The sequence below is a fragment of the Lithobates pipiens genome, unplaced genomic scaffold (assembly GCF_037356315.1).
Source record: "Lithobates pipiens isolate NorthernLeopardFrog02 unplaced genomic scaffold, aLitPip1_a1.2 Scaffold_13, whole genome shotgun sequence".
Classification (NCBI taxonomy): Eukaryota; Metazoa; Chordata; class Amphibia; order Anura; family Ranidae; genus Lithobates; species Lithobates pipiens.
In genome coordinates, this window is record NW_027507718.1 from 329,575,850 (window position 1) to 329,602,945 (window position 27,096).

The 27,096-nt window shown below is 40.5% G+C and overlaps 1 protein-coding gene across 1 annotated transcript in view; it reads right to left on the reverse strand.

Moving 5' to 3' along the window:
* The window catches only part of FREM3 (FRAS1 related extracellular matrix 3), a 106,696-nt gene extending 80,076 nt beyond the window's left edge, over positions 1–26,620 (reverse strand). Inside the window, exons 1-2 of the mRNA XM_077476970.1 lie at positions 21,479–26,620; positions 20,502–20,591 (exon numbers count right to left, since the gene is read on the reverse strand). Of these exons, the coding sequence (XP_077333096.1) occupies positions 20,502–20,591; positions 21,479–26,513 (5,125 nt within the window). The 5' untranslated portion in view covers positions 26,514–26,620. The remainder of the gene's footprint in view (positions 1–20,501; positions 20,592–21,478) is intronic.
* Between the last annotated feature and the right edge of the window lie 476 nt (positions 26,621–27,096).

The following is a 27,096-nucleotide window of genomic DNA, read 5'->3' on the forward strand; positions in this document are numbered from 1 at the left end:
TAGACACACTACCTGCTACATTGACTAGCTGAAGATACAGAAGGGTCTTGTGTGTAAATCCTTTATCAAATGCTTGTCTCCTCTTAGAAGAAGCCTTTATATTCACCATCAACTTATTTGTAGGTATAGTAGGGGTTACATCATGGCCCATTGAAGTTAAGTCAAGCCTTTAATTGCTGCTCCCAATAAACAGCTAGATTGGTTAAGAAGACCCGGAGCCTAGCTATATGAATGAACAGCTCCAACTCACAAAAAAATACATTGGTCCAAAAATTTTATTTGTAGAGCCACTCCCAACTGACTCGGAATTCCATAGAGGCTTGCTTCTTTTTGCTGTTTTGCTTCCTATTATACTGCCTGATTGATTTTTTTTTTTTTATAATAACTAACAAATTTAGCATAACTATACCACACATTAGAACCCTTTTTATCTTACTATAAATACTACTACTATATTACTACACTACAAAACTATATTTGTGAATGGAAGAGGTGCCACAAAATCATATATTCTTAAATATATTTTTTAATCAATATGTCAAATATAGGCCTTTTAGTCTATGACATGTAATGGATACACTGACAGACCTAATCTGGGTGTTACATCGAAAGGCTTAAAACATCCTTGCTGTGGTTTAATTTTCAAAAGAAAAGTGATGATCGCAATAATTTAAAACCAAGAAATATTTACCTCCAGACAGCCAGTCTGCCTGCTGACACAAAGCCATGATCTTTGTATCTCACATCGAGGAATGTCATCAGGCTCACAGAAAACAAAGGCTCTTAAAGTCTCAAGTTCTTTACAGCATTGGGTGGGTTTAGTTATAGTTTTGAAAAAAAAATATATTGGATGTTTTCCTATGCTCATCTTTTGTTTTTCTTTGTTTTTCTTTATAAACAAAGCCCATTGGTATAGGCTTTGAGAATGGAAAGTAAAAGATGCACCTAATGCATTGAGTGTATTGAGTAACTAATACAATGGCATAAAAATAATACCAGGGTGGCAATTTATAAATAAAAGGGGCTCAAAGGAAATTGAACACTTCATCTTATTCTCCAATGAAGCACCAGATTAAGGAGTGAGATTACATTTGCCTATACACTGAGCATGATGGGCAAGAGTTCAAATCCACAATTAGTGAGAAAAGGAGCGTGATCCTCTTCTTCCCAAAAATGTGCAGCATTGCCATTCTAAGTATACAACACGTCACACCTTCTTTTAGCCCCTGAGACTCAAAGCATTGTGGCTTACTTTGGAGATGTTCTCGAAGTACAAAATATCTGTAGATGGTAGCAAATAAAATCATATATAGTGATAAAATGTTAAAGCACAGGTAATCATATATGATGAAAAACATCATGTGTAGGCACCTGTAGGCCATGAAAAGTTTACTACAAACAGTATCCTGCACTGTTAGGCAAAGGAACTAAGCTGTTGGTTTTTCATTATCTGTTAAGATATTGTGTCTGAACCATCAGTCTGGACTGTAATCGTAATTGCAACAATACTAAAAGAGCCAATCAGCTCTGTATTGTGTGTGTGTATTTATGTTTGGATTTTCAGAAGGGGGGCTTTTTGCCTTACTTTCATAGTTTGTGTTATGAGTCACTTCTGAATGCCATTAGTGTTATATTTATAAGGCACAGGTTTACTGTGTCCCTAACCCCCATTTATGTATTTTTAGGCAAAGTTGGAGAAAAAAACATCAATGTCTCCGATTGTTTTCTTACTTCACTCAGCTTACATTCACTCAAACTTCACCATGACTATGCAATCAGTTATGTTATCAATCAATGGCTTCAGTATGAAGTAAAATGGAACTTGTAAAGCACATACTATAAATAAATCATTCTACCTACTGTCTTTATCTGTGAAACCCAGTGACTGACAGTGAAAGGAAGAAGATGCTTGCCTCCTCTACTGTATATACAGTACAGCCGTTGCTTCTGGTGAGCACTATTGAATGCAATAGAATGTTTTTATAAATTCAACGAAGGCAGAAACAGTATTGGAAGTGGAAGGATCAATAGGCAGAATCTTGTAGGAGCACAGTAGTGCTGTATTTGTGGAAAGGTTCTACAGATTAAGATTCTGGGGATAAGTAAAGTATATCTAAAGCCAAAACGTTTTTTTGTTTTTGTTTTGGATAAAACCACTGTAAGTTTTTTCCAGTTGGCACAAAAAGAAATAAAATGGGATTTCTCCATAGTGAGGAAAATTCTCTTTTTCAGGTGTCACCACAACTGTCCCCATTTGAAGATTATCCTTCTATACCGCTTCTGGTGAAAACTCAAAATCTGGATTTTTCTTCACTTTCAGTCCAGTGACAATGGTCTTCAGGACAAATAATGAAGGTGAATGAAATAAAAAAAGTTTTATAAAACACCTGCTTTTGACAATGTCGCACTTTGTTGACAAAATGTGTCAAGTTAGAATCCCACATACGTCACTTCCGGCACAGATGGTGAAACACACGCTGATCTGCTGACAGCGTGACCTTACTAAACTGTCAGCAATATGGGGGAAATTTGGTATTGTAAGATGCCTATGTTGAATAAAAGTATTTAAGGATCTTATACCATGAGGAGCCTTTTCCTTGTATAGTATATGCCTGCACACCTTGGTCCAGGAGTGCTGTCATAGGAGGCGAGCTAACACAGCGGGAGTACCCAGTGGACCCAAGTTGGGATAGGTCCCTCCCAAGCACAGCTGACTCTCTTTGCCATAAGGTAGAGGAGTCCATCCTATCTGGTGAGTGTGGAACCACATAGCCTCACTAGAGAAAAGTAACCGTTGGAGCACGGAGCACAAGAACACTTTAATAGTCTCTGTCTGCACATGCATATGCAGACACAATATTATTTTACCCTTTAATTTATTTACCAGTGACTATATATCACATTAATTATTGGTTTATTAGTCGATATTTATGTATTCATTTATTATTTATCTCAATCAACAGATTTTTTTAAATTAATTGTTTTAACACAGATATAGAGTTATCACATATGGATCAACCAACTTGACCATCAATGTGTGCCGAGGCAAGAGCTGTATAGTTTTATAGTATAGCACTCACAGCAACGCCCTAGACAATTATTTCATGCTACCAAGGCGCGAGTGTCACACACTTTCAAACGTTTGACTATGACTCTAAATTTGTATAGTATGGTATTTGAATCAGGTATGATCAATTACTAACAAAGTTTGGTTTTGTACATGGAGCAGGTTTGTTTATTACTGTATCTGACGTGAAAGGCACACCATGTTGTACATTTTAATTAATCTTTGATGTGCTGAAAGAGGTACATATTCTGCAAGTGCATGCTTTATGATTTTTATTTTTGGTAACACCACTTCTAATAATCTATATCGGGGGTCAGCAACCTGTAGATCATGATCTACCAGTAGACTGCGGACAGGTGACTGATAGATCGCGGTCTGGGCTTGCTGACCCACCATTCCAGAGCATCAGAGTGCAATGCAGAGGGACTACCTGTACAGTTGGAGCTGTAGTAGGGAGAAAGAGCCACATAAGCCAATGCCTCCTATGTAGTGCTGACTCCTGTCCCATGTGAAGTGAGGCCAACTTCTTATCCTGGCTAGCAGGCTCCAGAGTGGTGACAGCATCAGGAAAGAGGAGATCTTCAGGTCAGTGTGAAACAATACACTGGGCATAATAGCAGTGTTGTGTTGCTTTCTGCCCACCTGCTTTAACCCCGCAGAAGCATGCAGTTGTGGGGCACTTGCAGAGTTGCCCTATTTACTTGAATGGGTTGCGATTGGCAGGCAGCTGCACTCACCAAAAGCAAGAGGGGGCTTAATTCCTGCTGTGGCATGTGTAGACCAAACGGAAGTAGGGATTGGGGCAAGTAAAACCGGGACTCAACCACAGGGTTTTACCATCACCCAACATTACGTGTGAACGAGCCCTAAGGTTCCTGCTGATGAAGGCAACTAAGGGCTCATTTACAAGTGCAGCAGGCACTCCTGCTCCTCTGAAAAGTAATATGAGTATGTTTGACAGGTGGCTAGGAGGCAATATGTTGCCTCCTCACTACCTGATTTAAACCCATGATTGGTGTGCAATGCACATGATTACAACATGGTAGCACAGCAATTAGAGGTGTCTGGTGTGGTATGAGGAGGCCACACTGTGCCCGGTGATCGTTGACTTCTACCATGTTGTTCAGGTAGATCACCACCTCTTTAAGGTTGCTTACCCCAACCCTTTGCCTGCCAATTACACGCCCTACATGTCAAGGCATTAAAAATGTTAAAACATGGTCACGGCTGAAAAAGCAGGCATGTTCTTGTTTTAAAGTGCATTTCCCCTTTTGCATCCAAATTAGGATAACATCTTCTTTATATTTGTTACATACTTTTATCCACATAGCATAACTTTAAAAAATAAATACATAACAATTGCTGCTTACCATTTTAGAGGTTATTTTCTGATGCCTAAAGCACAATCCTACTTACTTCTCTTTGTTTATGAGGGGACTCCAGAGCTGTTTTTGTCAGAATTAAAGAAGAAGCATTACCAAAAATATTAAATGCTTGTTAAATCCCACAGGATACCCAGTGCACATCACACTCATCCCTGTTCCAATCTGTGCAGTGGTTAGATAATAAAATTAAATTCGTATGACTGACAGGGCTGGCTGTAGCTTTTCTGCAGGTTGAAGTCAAAATCATGGGTGTTCCAATGGACAGCGCTGAAGCTAAGCCAAGAAAACAGAAGTTGACAGCTTGATAATCTCCTTCATCTCCTGTCTCCTTCATCCAGTGCTGTCAGCGTGGAAGGGAAGATAGGCCAAAGATCCATCAATGTTGCTCAGGAATCAAAACACAGATTTGAACAGTAACAAGTGCTATGTGCACTGGGTCCCCTGGAGGGTTTAACAAACAATACATCTTCTACCTCTGCCCTGGCAGGTCTCATTGTCAGTTGTAAACTAGATTAGACCACTGTTTGTCCTAAAGTGTTAAGGATTTAGAAGCAAACTCTGAATTTGTTCAGAATTGGTTGTAGTCTGCCATGACACCTCCTAAGAAATCTTAAAAAATTAAGAAATATGTATTTACATTTTTTTTTCTATGCTGTGTGAATGAGAACACATAATAAATATACAGTGGGGGTTTTCTTTAATTTGACTGCTAAAGTGCAAATACAATTTAAAATTATGCAGCAGCCTCTGATCTTTAATATAAAAGTGATCTATGGTCTATAAAGCCACACAATCATTTCTACAGGGTAGTAATGTGATAGATGGTTGTGCAAATAGCATGCAACTGTCATCATTTTATTCAGGTCCTCTGTTTTAATAAAATATACAATTATCAGGAGTTTTAAGCCATCTTCAGGCTAAAAATGTACATTTTAACATGTGTCATAATTAGAAAAATTGCCCTAGCAGCAAAAGACTAAACATTGACAGTATATGCGCTGCACTTCTTTTTTTGTTTATTTTACATATGAAGGATAAAAACTCCGGTTGCACACACTGTTAAAATGGTGTAGTTTTACTTTAATACATATTTAGCTACCATGTACTTAAGGTAGTTTACTTTACATGGTGATGACTTTGAACAAAAAAAACATCGTACTTTTTCCCTCTTCAGTTCACCTTTCATCTTGTTTTACGGTAAGAGATCACATTTAAGCCACATTTTTTCTGTGCTCACAGCAGTATAACAAATCCTGACTGACAATCAGATTACATGTGAAACAGAGATGTACATACACAGAACTGATAAGTCCTTTCTTTTACTCCTCAGACTAAGCCTTGTGGATACAACAAAATTACAAGCACAAAAAAATACTCTTTCAAATTCTATCTCATGATAGGAATGATGACTGATGGCCATAATGTAGTGTTACTAATTTTCACATTCTTTGTATTGGGGGCTATACATTTTAATTCATGAACAGATTCCTATCAATTAATGTTTAACATTAATTTCCTAATCATAGGACCTGTTCATAAGAAACAATCTGAGTGTAGTTTCTTGTATGGAAGTATAAATTTAAAGAATAGCTCTAGATGACAAATAAAATTTAGATTCAAATCAAAGCAAATAAAATAAGATGTATAAAATTACATTAAGAAACATCTAATAAAAGTATGGCATTGCTCCTGTATAAATCACTTGTGAAGCCACATCTTAAATATATGAACAGTTCGGGTCACCTTACTGTAAAAGGGACAAAAGGCAATTCGGAAAAGGGTTTAACAGTGTTTCCGAAATTACTGAAGAGGATTAGAGATCTAGGGAAAAACATGATGGACAATATGGGCATATAAATTCAAGCACTTGTTGTAAGGCGTCAGTGCACAACTTAGGTCACACTTTCTTAGCCATTCTCAACCAGGGTTTCTTCAGAGGTTGAGAAATTAACATTTTATGTCTCTAGGTATTGACAGAGTATTTTTCTCACTTAACATTATTGTACAGTGCACTACATTGACCACTAAGTAAGGGGCATGCTTTCTATTCACCATTAATACAAAAGGGTGTTCTTTCCACTAAACAGCAATAAAAGAGGGCCATTTTCCAAGTGATTGCCAATGTAAAGTTGTCCTCCTTCCATCGACCACCAATCTAAGGGGATTCTTTTCTCACTAACCACCATTCAAAGGGGTCTTTACCTACTGACCACAACAGCAACCACCAATGTATTGGAGCACTTTGCTAACCACCAATGTAAGGAACCAATAAAATGCCCACCAATGTAAGGGGTACTTCTCTGACCACCAATGTAGGAGACCACTATGTTCACCACCAATGAAAGGGGCTCTTCAATGATCTCAAGTGTAAAGGGGATACTTCTCTACTTTGCTCAAATGTAGGGGGATACTTCTCCACTAACCACCAATGTAAAAGGATCACATTAATATTCACTGTCTGCATTTCTTTTCTGTCCATTAATAATGAATAATTGTGTTGTATCGTGTGGATGTGTAAAGCAATTACCCCTGTGGACTACGCTAAATATGCCACATTATTGCATTTAATATTATATCTAAAACTTTTTGACCATGCTAACGTTCAGTGAGGTGAAGCTATAACCTTTTTTAGCGGAGGGTTTCTAAAATTATTTCAAGGTTTCTTCTATGTTAAAAAGTTTGAGAAGAGTTGCCTTAGTGTTTTGGTTGCTTACATTCTAAATAATAGGTGAGGCCCTCAGGTGTTGTCAGACTGTTTTCTGGTTTCAAACTAAAAGGAACTGAATGGCACTTGGAATGCTATAATATATGCAAGATTTAAGAGACAGAGAATCATAAACACTAAGGCGTGGTTCACATATATGTGATTTTGATGCGTTTCGAACCGGCCTTCTCTATGATTCACATATCTGTGGGATGGCCATGGTCCATATTTAAAAAGAGTCCTGAACGTTTTTCAGTCCAGTTCGGGTGTTATTTCAGAGCCACTGTGTTGAGTGAGGGAATGATGGCCACCACTCAACTCAATGACGTTGGATGACAGAAGTGACGTCAAACGTCACTTTCACCCCAACGGCCTTAAAGGGACATTTATTTTATTGAAAAAAAATATATTTTTTATTGCATTTAAAGCGGAGTTTCACCCAAAAATGGAACTTCTGCTTTAAGTGTTGGTGAACCCCTGACATGCCACATTTGGCATGTAATTATTTTGAGGGGGGAGAACGGGTACCCTGTTTTTGCAGGCACCCAGCTCCCACTTCCTCCCCTGGCACCGCAGTGGCGGAAGGAAGATCATCTCTCCCTCCCTCCCTGCAATCTTCTGGGACACGTCATGGGTCCCAGAAGGTTGCCCGGCCATTCACAGCGCGCAGCGCGGCTCGCGCATTCACAGTCCACGCCCGGCTGTGAAGTCACAGCCGGGCGCCCACAGTTAGAATGCTGGCTCTGTGGAGAGGAGGGGAAAAGGAATGGAGCTTCATGCGCCCGCATCGCTGGACCATGGTACAGGTAAGTGTCTGATTATTACATTTTTTGTAGCTGCTGACTTTTAAATGGGTGGAACTCCGCTTTAAGTGTAAATGTGAGATCTGTGGTATTTTGACTCCAGATCTCACATTAAAGAGGTCCTATCATGCTTTTTTCTATTACAAGACATGTTTACATTCCTCGTAATAGGCATAAAAGTGATCCAAAAATTTGTTTTTTAAAGAGACAGTGTAAAAAAAAAAAAGTTAAATAAAAAAAATAAATTTAAAAATTTAAAGCACCTCGTCCCCGCGTGCTTGCATGCCGAAGCGAATGCAAGTCTCACTTGCATATGTAAATGGTGTTCAAACCACATATGTGAGAGCAATAAGACTTGGTTACTTGAAGAAATGTTTAAACGTCGCCTATGGAGATTTTTAAGGGTCAAAGTTTGTCGCCATTCCACTTTTGAAGCATGACATGTTGGGTATCAATTTACTCAATGTAACATTATCTTTCACAATAAAAAAAATGGTCTAACTTTACTGTTTTATTATTTTTTAATTTAAAAAAGTGTATTTTTTTCCCAACAAAAATTTGTGTTTGTAAGACCACTGCGCTAATATGGTGTGACATAAAGTATTGCAATGACCGCTATTTTATTCTCTAGGGTGTCTGAAAAATATATATATCATGTTTGAGGGTTCTAAGTAATTTTCTAACAAAAAAAAACAGATTTTATCTTCTAAACAACAAGTTTGAAAAATAGGCCTGGTTCTTAAGTGGTTCATTTACAAATTGTGGGGGAAAAAGGTGTTTTTGCCTTTATTTTGTTTCTGTTTGCTGGTCACATTTGCGGATAAATTCAGCAATTCAACGGTGGAGGAAAGCATGTGCAAGAGATGTTGAGAAGAGTCACAGATGCACGGTTGTTCTGGAAACATGAACTTATCTCTTATTTCCCTTGTTTTATGGTCTGTACAGTTAGAATGTGTGTCAACTGACTAAAGCCTTCACTGTTACATACACATCATTGCTCCAATGTGGCAATAATCTATTACTACAGGACGAGGTGGCATTCTCCCTACACCTCAATAGCCACTGGATAAAACTTAACCTTCATTTAGGATTTTAATAAAATATATAAAAACTACTGTGTATGTGCCTGTGCAACTTAAATGGGGGAGCTAGACTCCAAAGATGTACTATTAAAAAGTCCACAAATATATTACTGGTTGGTTGATGTCCAGAACACAAATGGGGGGAAAAAAATCACCACCTGCAGTTTTTACGTCAAAACGGGACAGACAAAACATCCCAAAAAGTATATCAAGATTCACGAGCCCCCACCCCAAAAAAAAAAACATGTGTGCCCACAAAGTAATAATTCCAAAATAATAATTCAAAAATTGCTCCCTAAAAAACCCATGTTTTGCTTTACAAAGACAGAGCTTCCTCAGGGGTCCATAAAAAAATAGTAAGAAGAAGCAACCAAATTAAAAATGTGCTGACGTGCAAGTTAGAGCCACGTGGTGGGAATGGCGCCTCTTTCAATTGTTCCCTATATAATATGTGTTTAAAGATGGCCATCAAACTCTCTGCGCAATGAGGAAATCGCGCAGTGTAATGACGTCACGACGCACAAGCTATGCATTATAATTGTCGCCATCTAAAGGGCAAGAAAGCAATAAGCAAAACAAGTGTAAATAAACACTGCAAAAGCCATTATTGTTATTATTTAAACTAAGAGGCATATATTTAAGGGAAGCTAAGGAGTATATCACAAACCCAGATACTACAGGGTTCTTTTATAATTTATTCCCTGCATGATATCCCCACATCTTAGTCCCAATATTCTAAAAGATCCTTATAACAGCTAATGGCGTATGCCCTCTCTAACACCATTTATATATATATATATATATATATATATATATATATATATATATATACTATCTATATACATATAAAAGAATGAGACATTGCACTCGATGCCTCAGAGCTAGTCAATCCCACACGAAAGGTAAGTAGGTGAAGCCTTTATTTAATCTGTGAGAGGAACATGAATTTAAACGGAATATCCATCTAGTTTTACGAAATTTGAAAAATGTGCCCAAAAAGGCAGACAAACGGCTAACGACTAGTCACCAGTAATGACCAGTCCCCCTGCAGTTAATCTTTTCCACAGGACTGTTTTTCCATGTCTATATCTGTATGGAGATGGTCATCTTGGTAGAGGCAGTACTTTGCTTCCTGGTTTTACAGCTGCCCTCTTGAAACTGGCACAAAGTACAAAAACTGAAAATAAAGCGCTACATCACTGCTAAGATACAACTTTATCCGAATAAAAGTCAGGTGAAGAATCTAGTTTAGATTTTTATTGTAAAAAGTTGTATCTGGACCTCTTAGCAGTAGTGTGGTGCTTCAATTTCCATTTTTAATACATTACAATACAAGCCAAGGAGGCTGTGGAGATCCTCTGGGGTGTAGAAGCTGCTTGGCCAATAACCAGATCTTTTACATCAACATCAATACTTTACGATAGCAATTCCCGTGAGATAACCCTATGGGTCCAGTGCTATTTTTCCACTTTCCTCAACTCCTGATAACTTGTGACCTTATGACTGATGAAGGAATAATCATGCACCAGCTGCACGTTCAGCAGGAGAACATCGGAAAGTACAGATGCACAGAATGAAAGAAGCAGGAGCAGGGGATTACATGCACTGAATCTTTCTTTCCAGCAAGGAGAACAGTGAGCCGCTCAGTAGAGACATTACCAAATCTCCTGAGATTAGTAGCCGGTTGCAGCCGTTGCTTTGATGATCTTACACTGCAGATGTACAACTATAAGGTTACAGTACTGCTTCGGCACAATTAACATTTCTGGATGTTTCCCACAATATAGTAAACCTACAGTTTTGTACAGTTCTAGTTCAGATCCACTTTAAAGGCATGTCATTTAAAACACAGCAATACACAGATCTTCTTTCTTTATCGTACATCACAGGACATAGAGGCTCATAGTAACTACTAAGGGGGTTATATCTCACTTAGTAATTACTATGGTGCTCTGTGTCCTGTGATGTACTCCAAGAAAAGGATTTTACAGGTAAGCTGTTATAAAAATCCTATTTTCTCCTTTTGCAGTGATAACAACTCATTTGTTTCTGTGCTTCTCTAGCAGAACTACACTGATCCACAGATCTGAAATGTTGCCTGTTCAGAGAGGAAAGTACTGTATTTATGGGTGTATAACTTTTTTACCCCTAAAATCAGGGGGAAATCGGGGATGTTATATGCCGATCCCCCGCTGTTTCTATACCCTTCTGCCGCTCTCTGGGGCTTACGGGTATTTTCGGCTATCTTCAGCCATTCTCGGCTATCTTCGGCCATTCTCGGCTATTTTCGGCCATGCTCTGCCTTTCTCGGCGGCTTTCAAAAAGGCGAAAAGCCACTGAGAATGGCCGAGAGCTGCCGAAAATAGCCGAGAACGGCCGGTTGCGGCTAAAAATACCCTTAGGCCGCCGAGAACGGCCGAGAACTACCGAGCGCCACTGAGATACACAGGACATCCGCTCTGTATCTCGGCGGCACCATTTTTAAATCAAATCATTTTCAAATGACTGGCAAGGCTACAATAGAAGGCTGCAAATGACTGGCAAGGCTGCAATAGAAGGCTGCAAATGACTGGCAAGGCTACAATAGAAGGCTGCAATGGAAGGCTGCAAATGACTGACAAGGCTGTAATGCAAGGCTGCAATTGACACTGACAAGGCTGCATTGATGGGCATTTAAAAGTAAGTTTTTTTCCTTAAATTTCCCTCCTAAAAGTTTTTTTCTTTTAAATTCCCTCCTAAACTTGGGGTGCGTGTTATATGCCGATAAATATGGTAAATAAACAATGCTAATTAATAATTTGTTCATCTACCTTTATAATCTGGTAATCATGGTTTTAAATGCTAAAATCCAAAACATTCACTAGAACCAGAAGAAAAGTTCAGCTAAAAGTAACCAGTAAAAGCAGGTAAAAAATTCCCCAGCACATCTGACCCTGCAATTGGCATGTAATCATTGTTTTGCAGATCATAGTTTTAGGCAAAAGTAATATGACTTTGAGATTCCTTTGAGGAACCAGATGTAGATCCACCAAATAGTGGAGCAACAGATATAATCTGAGATGGCAAATCAATTTCCCAATGTAGCGGTGATGGATCACTCAAAGTAGGTTGTTTTTAGGAGCAATTTTGTTCAATTTGCTGTTATCTTATAATTTACCTGCAGTGCTTTAAATCATTAGCAGTTCTGACATAAACAGAAAAGCAACTGCATTTGACATAACTTTGAGCCTTTAGCCTTTTTGATGAACTGGGATAGGTCAACACTTTCATTAATCGTTGTCATTCATTTCTAAAGCCAGAGGCTCCTAATGTTGCCTCAGGGGAGTAGCAGAATGCTTACCATCTTCTATAAGAGAAGACTATGCAGCTGATTTGTAATCAGGAAAACCAGTCCTTTCATATAGGTATGCTTATCGCATTCTTCAACTTGCAGCACTAATCTGCTCCCTCCAATTTTCCTTTTAGTGAATGAAATATGTTGTCCTTTGTTCAAATACCTCCAGGTTACTAAATACAGGTAGTATTCTACAAACCTGTGCCATTTTTTTTCCCTTAAAGCTGAAGTTTCGTGATTTTTTTTCCCGACACAGCGCCATACATATTAGGTATGTGTAATGGTGTGTATGCCATTACATGCAGGAGGCTTCTTCTGTTCAAATTCTTCACACAGGTCAACTCTTTATGAGTATACTTAATAAATAATATACATATTCATAAACAGAGCTCTAATGAATATTTAACGGATGACTGCATGTCCAGACTTATTGACCTCTGCTTTATTGAGGCTTGCATTATCTGACCTCTGGTCTAAGGGCTTCCCAAATACCATTCTCCAACAGGAGTTTTGTAACTATCTATTGCAGTGATCTATTCATCGAGCAGGTCAATAGATGCACAACAGAGGGGTAGGGCAGAAATATAGTTGGATGGTTAATACTAAAGACAGAACCAGGAGATCCAAAATTCAGCCATTAGGACAGGAATGAGAAACAAAAGACAGGGTCACAGGCAACAGCAAAGGTTAGAAAAGTCAGAGTTCAATAAAAACGGTCTGGGTTGGCTATAGGAGTTCAAAGAATATTACATAAGTACACCAAGGAGCTAATTATATATTTAACATTAGAAAAACAGACTGTAAGCCCTTGTACACACGGTAGGAAATGTCCGATCGGACCGTGTTGTCGGATAATCGGACCGTGTGGGCTCCATCTGACTTTTTCCGTCGGAATGTCCGACCAACAAAGTTTGAGAGCTAGATATACAATTTTCCGACAACATGATCCCATTGGACCTTGTCCAATCGTTTGTAGAGAATTACGATCGGACAAAGTGCCAGGCATTCTCAGATCAAATTATGAGACCAAAGCTATTGGCTACTAGCCGCAACGTAGTCCCGTCGTAACAAACAAACGTCATCACGTTCTGAACGATAGGATTTTCCGACAACTTTGTCCTACCGTGTGTATGCAACACCAGTTTCGGACAAAATCCGTCAGAAAAAATCCAACGGATTTTGTTGTCGGAATGTCCGAGAGTGTGTGCAAGGGCTTAGACCTAGTGCCCTTTTAAAGACACACCAGCCAATTACTAGATATGCTCACACACAACATAACAGATGTGCATGCCTATATGTCAATATTTACAGTATGCCTGAATGTAAAAGTAGCATATGTACATGCACACTGGGGCACATGAGAAAAGGCAAACCACTGGGGAGAAGCCAAGGGAAGATAAGGGCAGTAAAGTACAAAAGCAGTACAGTGTTGAGAAAACAGCAACTCTCCGACATCCAACTACCTTGTGAGAACTGTACCACATATGCAAGAACAGCTCAGGACCAACTGTTAGTATTCTTTTTTGTTTTATTATACCATTGTTCTCTATAATATCACTGTATAGTTAGAAAACATGTTTTTAGAGACTCACAGAGCCTGCCATTGCTTATCCCTCCTTATAAAACTGCTACCACCCTGGCCGTCATGCTAATCTAATGCAAATAATCCAGTATTTTTACGTTACTGACCTAGAATATGCGTGGGGTTCTGATATAATTTACTGAAAGCTTATATCAGGTTAGTGACTTGAAAAGTACTGAAGCCAAAGAACCAACATGATGGTCAGGCAACTAGCAATCCACAAAGATGTCAGTAATCCTGACTCCATATTCCCATTAGCAGTTTGCTACCCCAACACTTCATATTCCTGATATATATGCCTACTGTACCATGTACTTGTATGAAAAAGTATCCTGTTCTCTTTGTATTGCATCCTTTATGTGAAATCAATGGTATTCCTGCTAGTCTCCTTGCTTTCCCATTAAAAATTGACCACACTAAGCAAAATAGCACACCGTGATCAGTTCTCTAGCTATGCTGGAAACTCAGCTTGCTCTCCTCCAATGATCAGACTTTTCCTGACACGCCCCCACAACATAGCCATTCACTGGGAGGCTGAGCATGCTGCTGCTTCTCCTCCCCTCAGCTCTTATGCAGCTGAGAACAGAGGTAATGTGATCACTTATAAAAAAAAAAGGGGGAAAGGGTATTTATAATGTATTGTTATATCCATACAAAAATGTTTTGCCATTTATTTGTATTTAAACTTTATGGGTTGTTATTATTATTATTATTATACAGGATTTGTATAGGGCCAACAGTTTAAACTTGAGGGTAGACAGTACAAATACAATACACTTTAATACAGTAGGAAACAGAGGGCTCTGCTCATTAGAGCTTACAATCTAAGTGGGTGGGCATGAGGGGATGGACTGATAGTTGAGCCGCTGATTTTGACAGAGAAATCAGGGGAAGTGGCACATGGGGGAGGAAATATAATTAAATCAGTTTTGGATAGGTTGAGTTTGATGAAGTGCTGTGACATCCAGGCTGATATGTCTGTTAGTAAGTTGGTAATGCATGAGGAGACTAGATTGAGTTGGGGGGGTGGAGAGATAGATTTGGGTGTCGTCCACGTAGAGATTATATTGAAAGCAGTAGGAGGCTATCAACTGACCCAGGGTGGAGGTGTAGATTGAGAAAAGATGAGGCCAAAGAACAGAGCCCTAGAGGATCCCGATAGGGAAAGTAACAGGAGAGGAGTAAGTAGAGTTGTAAATGACAGTGAAGGAGTGGTGAGATGGGTAGGAAGAGAACTAGCAAAGAGTACAGTCACGGAAACCAAAGGTTATTAGTGAGTTTAAGGAGAGTAGATTCCATGGAGTGTTGAGGGTGAAATCTGGACTGAAGGGAATAGAGACATTTGTTCATAGTCAGATGGTTGGTTGTAGACCAGACTTTCAAGAAGTTTGGATGAGAAGGAGATGGAGCGTAGGTTGTTAAGATTTGTGGGGTCCAGTGAGGGCTTGTTAAGGATAGGGGTGACTAGCACATGTTTTAGAGAGTTGGGGGAAGATGCCAGAAGAGAGGGAGAGATTGAAAATGTGAGTTAGAGAGTATAGAATAGAGTCAGAGGTTGAGTGTAGCATTTGGGAGGGAGCAGGATCCAGAGGGCAGGTCATAAGGTGGGCGTTACAAAAAAGTTTAGTAACCTCATTAATACTAGCAGGGTTGAATGAGAGAAGTAATAATTGTATCTGTGGACATGGGATGTTGTGTGGGGGAAGTTTCTGCGCATTGGAGGTCTCCTCACAAATTGTATCAATTTTATTTTTGAAGTGACTAGAGATCTCCTGGGCAGTGAGTGAGTTAGAAGGACAGAGGACAGAGGGGTGGAGGACAGAGTAGAGTGTTAAAGGTAGAGAAGAGTTGACAGGGACTGGATGATAATGTGATATTGAGCGTTAAAAAATAGGCCTGTTTGGCAGTGTGGAGGCAGGAATAGTATTTTTTAGGAGGGCAGATTTATATTGGTTGAATTCTTCCTGGGATTTAGTCTTCTGCCACAGATGTTCAAGAGCACAGTTACATTTTCTGAGACTTCTGGTGTCGTCTGTTTGCCAGGGATGTAGCGGGCAGGCCAGATTCTGCGTCTAGTGAGGGTGGTAAGCTTGTCTAGGGAGGATGACAGTGAGCTGTTATAGACAAAGGTAGCTAGGATGGGGCAGGACAAGGGTGATATTTTGTCATAGAGGTGGTCAGTAGCACAGTAGAGAAGAGAAGGGTTGAGGTAGCAAAGGTTTTTATAGATATCTGTTAGGCAGTTGGAGGGAAAAGAAGTGGAATATCTGGAGAGAGTAAACTAACAAAGTGGTGATCAGAGAGTGGGAGAGGATTGTTGGAGAGATTGCATGGAGTGCACAGATATGGGAAGACAAGGTCAAGGGTGTTTCCATTGGAGTGAGTAGGAGCCTGTATCCATTGCTTCAGGTCAAGATTAGATTAGACTGAGGAGTTTATAAGTAATACTAGTATTAGCATTACCGGGGATGTTAAAGTCACAGAGAATGAGAAGAGAGTAAGTAGAGTAGCTAGGCAGAGAAGTCATCCAGAAAGGTTGATACCAGTCAAGGGAGCAGGTAGATGACAGCAATTCTTAGCCCTTGTACACAAGGTCGGAGAATCCGTCCGAATGTGTCCTATCGGACCGTGTTGTCGGATAATCCGATTGTGTGTGGTATGCATCGGACTGATTCCGTCGGAATATCCGTCGGACCCAATTTTCCAACATGTTGGAAATTTCCGACCAACTGGTCCGATCGGACATACTCCGATCATGTGTAGAGAATTCAGATCGGACCAAGTGCCACGCATGCTCAGATCAAATTCCTAGACCAAAGCTATTGGCTACTAGCCTGAACGTAGTCCCATCGTAACTAAATAACGTCATCACGTTCTGAATGATCAGATTTTCTGACAACTTGGTCCGACTGTGTGTATGCAACAGACGGATTTGGTTGGCAGAATGTCTGACCGTGTGTACAGGGGCTTTGAGAAACAGGAGAAAATAGACAAATACAATGTGCCTCAAAAGAGTAGTGTGTTAGAGAGAGAGGTGAGTGAAGTACCGGATAGGTGCTGCATGGGGCTAGAAGGATTCCCCACTCCACCTCCCTTACATCCACTCGGTCTAGGGGAGTGAGTCCATAGAAGGCCACCATGGGAAAGGGAAGCAGGAGAAATAGTGTTGGATTCATGAAGCCATGTTTCAGTGATGGCAAGTAGGTTGAAGGAATTTGTGATAAAGAGATCATGGAGGGCAGTGAGTTTGTTACAGACAGAGCAGGCATTTCAAAGGGCATAATAGAAGGGGAGGCTGGTTTTGGGAAGAAGAGGAATAGAGACTAAGTTCTGCGGATTGCGGTTCGTGCCAGAAGGTGTAGGGAGATGGAAGCATTGGCCAAAGACAGATGATGTAGGCCCAGGGTTTAGGGATATGTCACCAGAGATTAGGAGAAGCAGGAGGGTGAGGGCGGTAATGTGAGAGTGTGATTTATATGAAGGGACAGTCCTGGAGGTTTTATCAGTATATAGATGTAGAATAAGCAAGAGTTGGTAAGAGCAGTAAAAGGTAGAGGGCATTTATTGTTTTACAAGGTGATCAATCACAATCTCTTTAAGACCTCATGCACCCTGGATGTTTCTTCTGCTGCTCCTAGGGATGTTTGGTGTTTTTTTCCCTACCACTAAACTCCCCTGCTTGTTAGCCTATCTGTCCATGCTCACATGGGCGTTTAGCGGAGTTTAGAGGCGGGGACATTTATAGGCAGGAAAAACCCACTGCCAGTGTGTCCAGGAGCAGCAGCTTTTTGACAGAAAAAAGCCTGATGCCCCTAAACGCACCCAAATGTGCTTAAGTGCTAGGCGTCTTTAGCATTTGAGCATTCATTTATTTCAATGGGCAGAATTATTTATTGTCCTGGCCAATGAAATGAATTCACTCCCAGTGCTTGACGCGCCTCAACGCATTAACTTACAATTCGTCAAATGTTTTTTTCTGCCAAAACTGCCAGGAGGAAAAGAGTCTAGAAGAGTTAGCAAAATGTCCTCTGTGCATAGGGCCTAAAAGTTACAAAGTAGTACAGAAAAGTTATGTGTAGCTGCTTTATGATAATCGTGACTAGTAATATAAAAATATTAGCAGTAATGTGGGTTTGTGGGTTTCTTAGCAGTCCTATGTATAATATATATATATATATAATATATATATATATATATATATATATATATATATATATATTTTAGGTATATTTAGTGTAACTGGTTTGCTAACGCTACAGATTAGTGAATATTAGGTTGCTACACAGTCACACACCAAATAATGCCCTATATTGCCTATCTGCGTGATGCTAAAAAGCCATTCAACCTTATCTGTCATCAGTGAACTAGTTATTACCAAGCAGAGCACAGTTCAGAGCAGTTCTGTCACTATTCAAGTGAATGTGTGACCCTGCACTTGTTCAGACCTGTAGCTGGCTGGTATACTACAATTCAGAGCACATTTTCTTGCCTTTTGTAATGCTTGCATTCCAATTTAGCTGTCGGATGTAAATGGACACTTAACAGATCACAGGGAGTGCTTCATTTCCAGATGTAACCCCCATGTCTATTATGCCTTGCAGTTATTCAGCTTATCACTTTCATAGAGAACTGCTAATGGGAAATGTCCTAAACTTGCCAAAAAAGTAAAGCAAGCACTGCACTTTTAACACATCCCACCTTAAAGCGGAGATCTGCCCACCGCTGCAAAAAATAAAAGCCAGCAGCTACACATACTGCAGCTGCTGGCTTTTAATAATCGGACACTTACCTGTCCTGGAGTCCAGCGATGTCAGTACCACAGCTGATGTTGTCGGGTGCTGCCGCTGCCATTGCAGGTAAGGGAACCCAGCAGTGTAGCCCTATGGCTTCACGTTAGAAACCCTACTGTGCATACGCTTCGCTCCGTTCCTCTCTCCTACTGGCCCGGCAACAGGGGGAGGAGGAGGGAGCCGAGCGGTGACATCAAGAGCCACGGCTGTGGCTCCCAGAAGCGGGAGAAAGGATACATGTCAAAGACAGTTATCCTGTCCCCCCCCCCCCCAAAAAGGTGACAAATGTGGCACCGAGGGGGAGGGGAGGAGACAAATGAGCAGAAGTTTCACTTTTGGGAGGAACTCTGCTTTAAGAGAGTTCAAGCTGGAAGTCTGCAAATAACTATTTACTATGTTATAGTTTTTCTGTAAGCTACTTGGCTGTGTTGCAATAAATAGTGCAATCTCTGTTGCTAGAGAATGCACATTCAGGCACCATGGTTAACTATTTAGATATCCCAGCTTTGGTGTCTGGGAAAAAAAAAAAACAATAAACTTGTTAATTGACTAAAAACACCTACAGAGGCAACTAACCCATAGAAATCAACTGAAGATCATGTCATGTCTATGGTATATCAGAAATGCCTGATTACATGTGTGCAACTTTAACTATAAGTAAGAATTCACTATTGCAGTTTGTACATTGGAAAACATATTCATGGAAATTGCATACCTACCAGGGGCGAATTGACAACTCATGGGGCCTCCAGGCAATCAGAGATTATGGGGCCACATAGTATACACAAACACACAAACACACAGTATACAATCACACAGTATACACATACATGTACACACAGTATACACAGACATGTTTCTGTTGGCTGAGAAGGTACTGGAGAGGTGGGGCAGCTATAATCTTGGGATTTAAGACCAAAAGAATGTCGGTAAGGGAAATTACAGAGACAGATGTAAAAAAAAGACAGATTTTTAAATATTGTCCCTGGTTTTACTAAGGCTTGCAACCCTGATGGGGCCCCCTAGCGGCCTAGGGCCCTCGGGCGGTGCCCGAATGGCTGAATGGTCAGTCCGCCCCTGATACCTACATAACCACAGATTTCTAACCAGCTTCTTTACATACGATGAGTTATATTTTAGGTTTACTGACCACTCACAATCTCCTACACATATACCAAACATATTATACAATACACTTTTGCTGTCCAATTCTGTTTTTGAAAAAAAATTACAAAAATAGGCTGCTTGGTATAATCTTTTTAGTGGAAATGTTGGATTTTTTTTTTGTGTGTTTAAAATAGGGTGAGGTAGGGAAGGCGATTTGCATCCCATTGGGGAGATCCCCCCCCCCCCCACTTCCTCTACCAAACACAACAGGGACCAGGAAAAACACTGCAAATATATGACAAAGCTTCTAACCTCAGCCTACTCTACTAGTGTCCTGGCAAGGCAAGATGTTTGAGAAAATTATCCCAGTATGTGCATAGATTGCAATAAAAGTGTTACATAGGTTCTAGACCTTCATCATTCTATTACAAAAACAATTTTTGGTTGGATGCCTTACTTCACAATCAAATCTGAGGATTTTTATAATAATAATAATTATTATTGATAACAATATTATTATTATTATATAATTTTGATAAACCTATGTTACAATAATGTATGAGTCATACAGTTTATAAATGGGTCTTTTACAGATGCTAAGTTGTAATTCATTACATTTTGTATAAAATATGAGAATAAAAACTTACCATTGTCTTCTACTGAGAAGTGAAAGATATCACTGGTAGCATTGTCACCATCTTTAAGGACATAGCAGACTTTCAGGTCATCGATGTCAGCTAATGAAAAAAGCAAAGAAGTAATTTCTTGTCCTTTGACATCCATAGAGTTTGATAGAAAATAATTGTTACATTGAATTACAACAACATACGTTCACCACTATGTAAACTCTACAACAACAACATACGTTCACCACTATGTAAACTCTACAACAACATACGTTCACCACTATGTAAACTCTACAACAACATACGTTCACCACTATGTAAACTCTACAACAACATACGTTCACCACTATGTAAACTCTACAACAACATACGTTCACCACTATGTAAACTCTACAACAACATAAGTTCACCACTATGTAAACTTTGTACAATAACAGAACAAATGATATACAAAGTGCTGTATTCTATAGTAAGCTATAAAAAGAAGGTTGCCAGGAAAGAAATATGAAACATTTTCCAGTATTTATTTTTAACTTGAAGGCCGTGTATCTTTTTTTAATCTATGTAACTATGAACTGCCATTGCTAACATCTTTTTGAAGATGAATGCTCTGGGGCTGCCATCCTGATCCTGGCTTTGCTAATTTGAGTCACTTCTAAGAACAAGCATGTTCATATTGGATGTTGAGACACATAATAAGCACGAGAATGCTTAAGGTTAGTAAATCAGCAAGTACTGAGAGACAGGTCAGAATGATAGCCCTGGAGCATACACCTTCAAAAACAAGTACCCCATTTTCCTATTGTGAAAGATTACCATTAAGTTTAATAAAGAAACAAAAAAATACATTTTGATTACCTGCTAGAAGTTAGTGTACTTTTCAGATTTCTATGTGCCTAAACTAACCTACCTAAACCAGAATGTTATTGCTTTTGTATACTATAAAGTTTGTATTGTACATAAGAATTTAGTTCAGATGAAATGTCAAATTAACTCACCCTGTGTGAATGTCCTCAATGTGTCATTGCCATGAGCCAAGTTGATAATAACACCATGTTTTGGCCCATCTGTGATCCGGTATTTGAGAAGTTTGTTGGAACTGTCACGATCTTCTGCTCTTAAGGATTTACTGGTTATTAGAAAACCATGATGGCCAGAGGGAAGACTTCTTAAAGTAGAACCCCCTTTATTAACAACAATTTGAGGAATGCCATTATCTAGGGAGTTAACTTTAATCTTCATCATCTGAGGTTTTCGCGTTTCAAAGGAGGTATCAGGAAATACATAAAACTCGGTGTGGGTTCCATCAGTGACAGTGAAAGAAAAGCTGTCTTCGGTTGTCTCACTACCGTCATGCTTGTAACTGATGAGGTTTTCGTTAAGGTCTTGTTTGGTGAATGTAGATATCTGACGACTGTTGTTGAGCAAAATGTGACCATGAACTGGTACTTGAGTGATGGTAAATCTCAACAAATAGTCAGGAGAGTCCAAGTCTTCTGCTGTGAGTTCAAAGGGAGTGATAAGCTTGTTCTCTCCCTCATTGATTGTGAGGTCGTGAATTGTAAGAACTGGCTTCTTATTGTCCACATCAGTTATTGAAACTCTAAAGGTACGGAAAACAGGATTGTAGCCATCTGTAACTTCAAATTCAAAGCTGTCCATCTTCATCTCATCTTCTGAAGTGTGAATGTAATAGATTTTATTTCCAGCTAGCTGAAGCTGAGTGAAAGCAGTGATTGGGACTCCAGGCTGATCTGTGATCTCTAAGTGACCACGACTCGGTGCCCTTGTAATGCTAAATTTCAAGTTTTCATCAGGACTGTTGATGTCACTGGTACTCAGAAGGTCAGTGGTTAAAGTTACCTTTCCTCCCTCTTTTAGAGTGACTCCTTTGTTAATAACATCTGGAAAAGCGATGTCAATACTACCAATACTGATGTAAAAATATCTGTCAATGAATGGGTTAGTCCCATCTGTGATGTCAAACTTGATGAGATCACGAATACCTTCTTGGCCTAAGTGAGTGTACTGGATGAGTTCTTTGTCAATGTCACCCTGAGTAAAATTCATTCCTACTGTTATGTTACTCACAACTGAACCATCCAGGTCAAGCCGTTGCAACAGGCCTTGATTGGGGCCAAATCGAATGGCAAATATGAGAGACGTATCATCTGAATCTAAATCAGTGGCTTTTAGAACCTTATTAGTAATTAACTTAGTTTCTCCAATTTCAACCTCTAAACCATCATTAATTGTCAGTCTTGGTGTCTCGTCATCTACAGGGATAACCATTACAAGGATTTTCTTTTCTACACTGTGTTCTCCGTCAGTTAGGAGAATGTTAAAACTGTCCTCCTTTGTCTCTGAGTCATCATGCTCATATACAATGCTGGAGCTCTCTTTAATATCCTCCAATGTGAAGTTAAGGATGGGAAAAGAAGTTTGCTGCAATATTACTCTGCCATGTTGTGGGGGTTTGGTAATAATAAAGAGAAGCTCATCTGGAGGCTGATCTGCATCAGCAGCGTTGAGGATTGGAGTGTCAATAACCAGACTCATACCCTCCATAACAATAAACTCTCTAGTAAAGATTTCTGGTTTCTCATCATTTGTGGGTATGATTACAATTGGGAAGAAGAGGCGTTCGGAGAAGCTGATGCCATCAGAACAGCGGAAGGTAAACCTATCCTCTACAGGTTCTACTTCCTGGTGGATACTTTGAACATAATATATATGTCCAAGACGAATATCTCTTATACTAAATGCACTGATTGGAGTTCCAGATCTGGATCTTTCAGAACCAGGGGCTGGTGAGATATTTTCTACATACCCTGATGTTGGCTGCACAATTATAGTGCACAATATTTCATCTTTTGGTGAATCAACATCTTCTGCATCTAGGTGATCGGGGGTAATCAGGTTTTTGCTACCTTCCAGTACAGAGAATTGTTCTCTTAATTTTACAATGGGGGCTTCAGTGTCTACTGGCAGAATTGTCACATGAACCTTTACACCATGTACTTTGTTGCCTCCAACAACCCACTCATCAGAAAGGTCTGATATTGTTAAATTAAAGAAGTCTTGCTGCCTCTGAAGTCCTATCTCTCCTGAGGTATGTGCATACACAACATCACCATTAAGGAGGTCCTGTTGAGTAAACCTTTCAGCTGGTAAACCACTGATTAATATTTCCCCTCTTTTGGGAGGTTCTTCTACAATAAATGTCAGCATTAAATCATCAGTATCGGGGTCAGTGCCTTGGATGACATTTGTGGTAATCTCTGTTTCTCCCCTCTCCAGGACTTCTAAGGAGGATCCTAAAAGTCCTCCAGGGAGCATGATAGTAGGTGCTTCATCATCTACTGGTTTAACATGAATGCGCATTGTTATGGGAACTTCATGTATGCCATCACTGACAACTAATGAACAAGTGTCCCCTTCTGATTCATCTCCATTGTGCACATAGGTTAAATGGCCCTGCTGTATGTCAGATAAGCCAAATGACTCTCCGGGTGATAGAGAGTCACCACGAAATCGCAAATTACCATGCAAAGGTGCTTGAGATAATGTAAGCCTAATGTTCTTAGTTTCTGTATCCTGGTCTGTTGCATCAAGTTCCTTTTTAGTAATGGTAAAAAAACCTCTCTCTGAGACAGTAAATCCAGTGTTGGTTATCTCAGGTGGTTTGTTGTCTACAGGCTGTAAGAAGATAGTGAAAGTTCCTTGAACTGAATTTCCTGAAGCATCCTCTACAGTGAAATTAAACTGCAAAACTTTGGGAGCTATTCCAAGCTCTTTTTCTGGGGGTCTGTAGGAAATTTTATGGTGGTTGACCTGGGCTTGCGTAAAGGACGTGATTGGAACCCCTGGGAGGTCGCTAAGCACTATTTGGCCAGTCAGAAGAGGGTGATTGGGATCAGTGTCTCTTGGGTGACTGTGTATAGTGTACTTGAGGTTTCTGTCATCTGTATCCAAATCTGTGTAGCGTAGATTCTTTTTTTTTAAAGGGGTTAGTTCATATTCTTTAACGGTGAGATGTAAAGTTGTCCCTTGGAATAGCTCTGGTGGAATGTCATCTATAGGCTCTATTCGTACAGTGAACACCTGTTGTCCAGACTGGTTAGGTGGATCATTGTCATCCATTACCATGAACAGTATCGTATCTAATACAGTCTCAGTACTGTGTGGTCCTACATGTTTATAATACAGTTTTCCATCCACAATATCTTGTTGGTACCACTGGCTTACCACTCTTTCATACACTGCTTCCTCTGGAAGGTATCTCCAGCCTTCTTCCTCAGCAGGTTCCTCCATCTGCCTAAGAACTATTTCCCCAAGTTGGCTGTGGAGCTCCTGCAGCACAAAAAGGATTGTTGAATCTTCTGAATCAATGTCTGTAGCACTGAGCATAAAAGGTGAAATAAGGGCAAAACTTTTTTCTGGTAGATTTAGTCCAGTGTTTGCATTGAGCACAGGGGGCTCATCATCAGTGGGAGATACTGTGATGGGATAGAGCAATTCCACACGATGCTTACCATCGTCCATTCTTAGAATGAGATTATCACTGTATGTGTCACTGCCATCATGCTGGTAGACAACCACACCAGAGTGCAATTCTTGAGGCGAGAAAGTAAAGCCATTGCTCCCACTGTCGCTAGCAGAGCTCCCATGTGCCAGAACAAGCTGTCCATGTCTGAGCCCCCCCACCACACTCAGTTTCACCTCATCTAGATTGTCCTCATCACTGATGATCAGATTGTTCAATCCAGAGCCTGGTCCAGACAGAGGTCTCGACTGGCCCTCCATAAGCCAAAGACCAGAATTCCGTGTTGCCAGGGGAGCCAAAGTGTTCATAGGCTTGACCACAATCATAAAGGCAAAGGTTTCTGAGGATGCACCCTCAGTATCAATCACCTGCATCTCTAGTTGAAGGATCCTCTCCAGCCAGGACTCGCTGGATGGGGGCTGGTAGGCGATCTTTAGCTCTGTAACATCTCTTTGGAAAAAGGAGGTGATGGGTAGGTTCTGATCATCTGTGCTCACCAGGTACCCAGAGGTGTCTGGGTCTAGAGGATTTGTCAGGTTGAAGATGAGATCACCAGGGTCAGATTCCAGATCCTCGGCTGCCAACATCTCAGGGGTCAGGGCGGTAAGTACGAACTGGTCCACCTCCATCATAAGCATAGAAACAAAACTAGGATGTGGTTGGGTGTTCTCAACCCCCTCCTTAATCCTGACAGTCAGATGGAAGTGCTCCTGTCTAGGAGGACCACTGCCACTTGTCAGTTCCACCAGCATGGGCAAGTAGTCTCTGTTGGGTGAATTGTGAGGGGCTGTGTGCTGGTAACGGAATCCTGAACTAGTAAAACTTTGACAGTCAATGCCCTGCTGGGAGGTGGAAGTCAAGTTGACGAGGTGTCCATACCTTGGTATCCCACCTGTGCCAAGGAGGGGGGTGATCTTGCAGGACTCCTTGGCAGGGTCATAGGTGAAAGCCAAGACTTTCTTGTCAATGGGGACACTGAGTCCATGCAGCTTTTCTACTACAAGTGGCAGATTGCGAGTGACTATCTCCAACTGCTGGAATATCACCTCCACCTCCAAGACAAAAGGGATGATGAGAGTCTCTGTAGGAGAGTCGTATTTAAGCTGCATCCTTACTTTATCCCGGGGGGGACTGCGGGAGCCCAGGTGGGTGTACTTCACTTCTCCAGGACCGAAGTCACAGGGGAACCTCTTAGGGGACAACCAGCCCGGTCTCTGGGACAAAGGATCGTTCCCCAGCGCAGTCAGCACACACTTGTCTCCGGGCTGTACTTGGATGAGCAGGTCCTGTACGGGGTCCACGGACACAGATCGCCCGAAGGGGACACGGACTCCTCGGTTGGCCACGATGATGTGATCGGCATTGAGGGTTCGGGAAGCCGGCTGTGCCTGCACACAGGTCAGGAGAGTCAGGAAAGCATGGATCAAGTAGATGACAATCGGAGGTCCTCTGTACCCGCCTGGGGTCACCACGATCCAGCGGGCCATCCTATTGCCCTGTACGGGGCTGCAATGTCCCAACACAGCGAGGAGTACAATGACAGCGCTGAGATCGGTGCTGTACAAGGAGCTGCAGGTGAGATCAGGACACAGAGCTGCTAGACCCCGGAGAGATGAGTGCCGGGGGGATCGGGGCTGTGCAGGTATTAGTACAGCTGGGAGGGGCTGCCTGCAATCTATACCCCCCTATAGTCCTCGCCCACCCATAATGTACAGCCCTCCCTGACCTCTGGATCCTAGGAGCTCCCAGCACAGATCCCATAATGTCATCTACTAAATCTTCTCTACATATAATCACACACACATATATATATATATATATATATATATATATATATATATATATATATATATATATATATATATATATATATATATATATAGTGTAAACTGGATCTGTATCCTAGGAACTCCCAGCACAGATCCCATAATGTCATCTACTAAATCTTCTCTACATATAATCACATATATATTTATATGATATATCGTAAACTGTATCTGCATCATATAACTCCCAGCACAGATCCCACCATGTCATCTACTAAATGTTCTCTACATATAATCACTTATA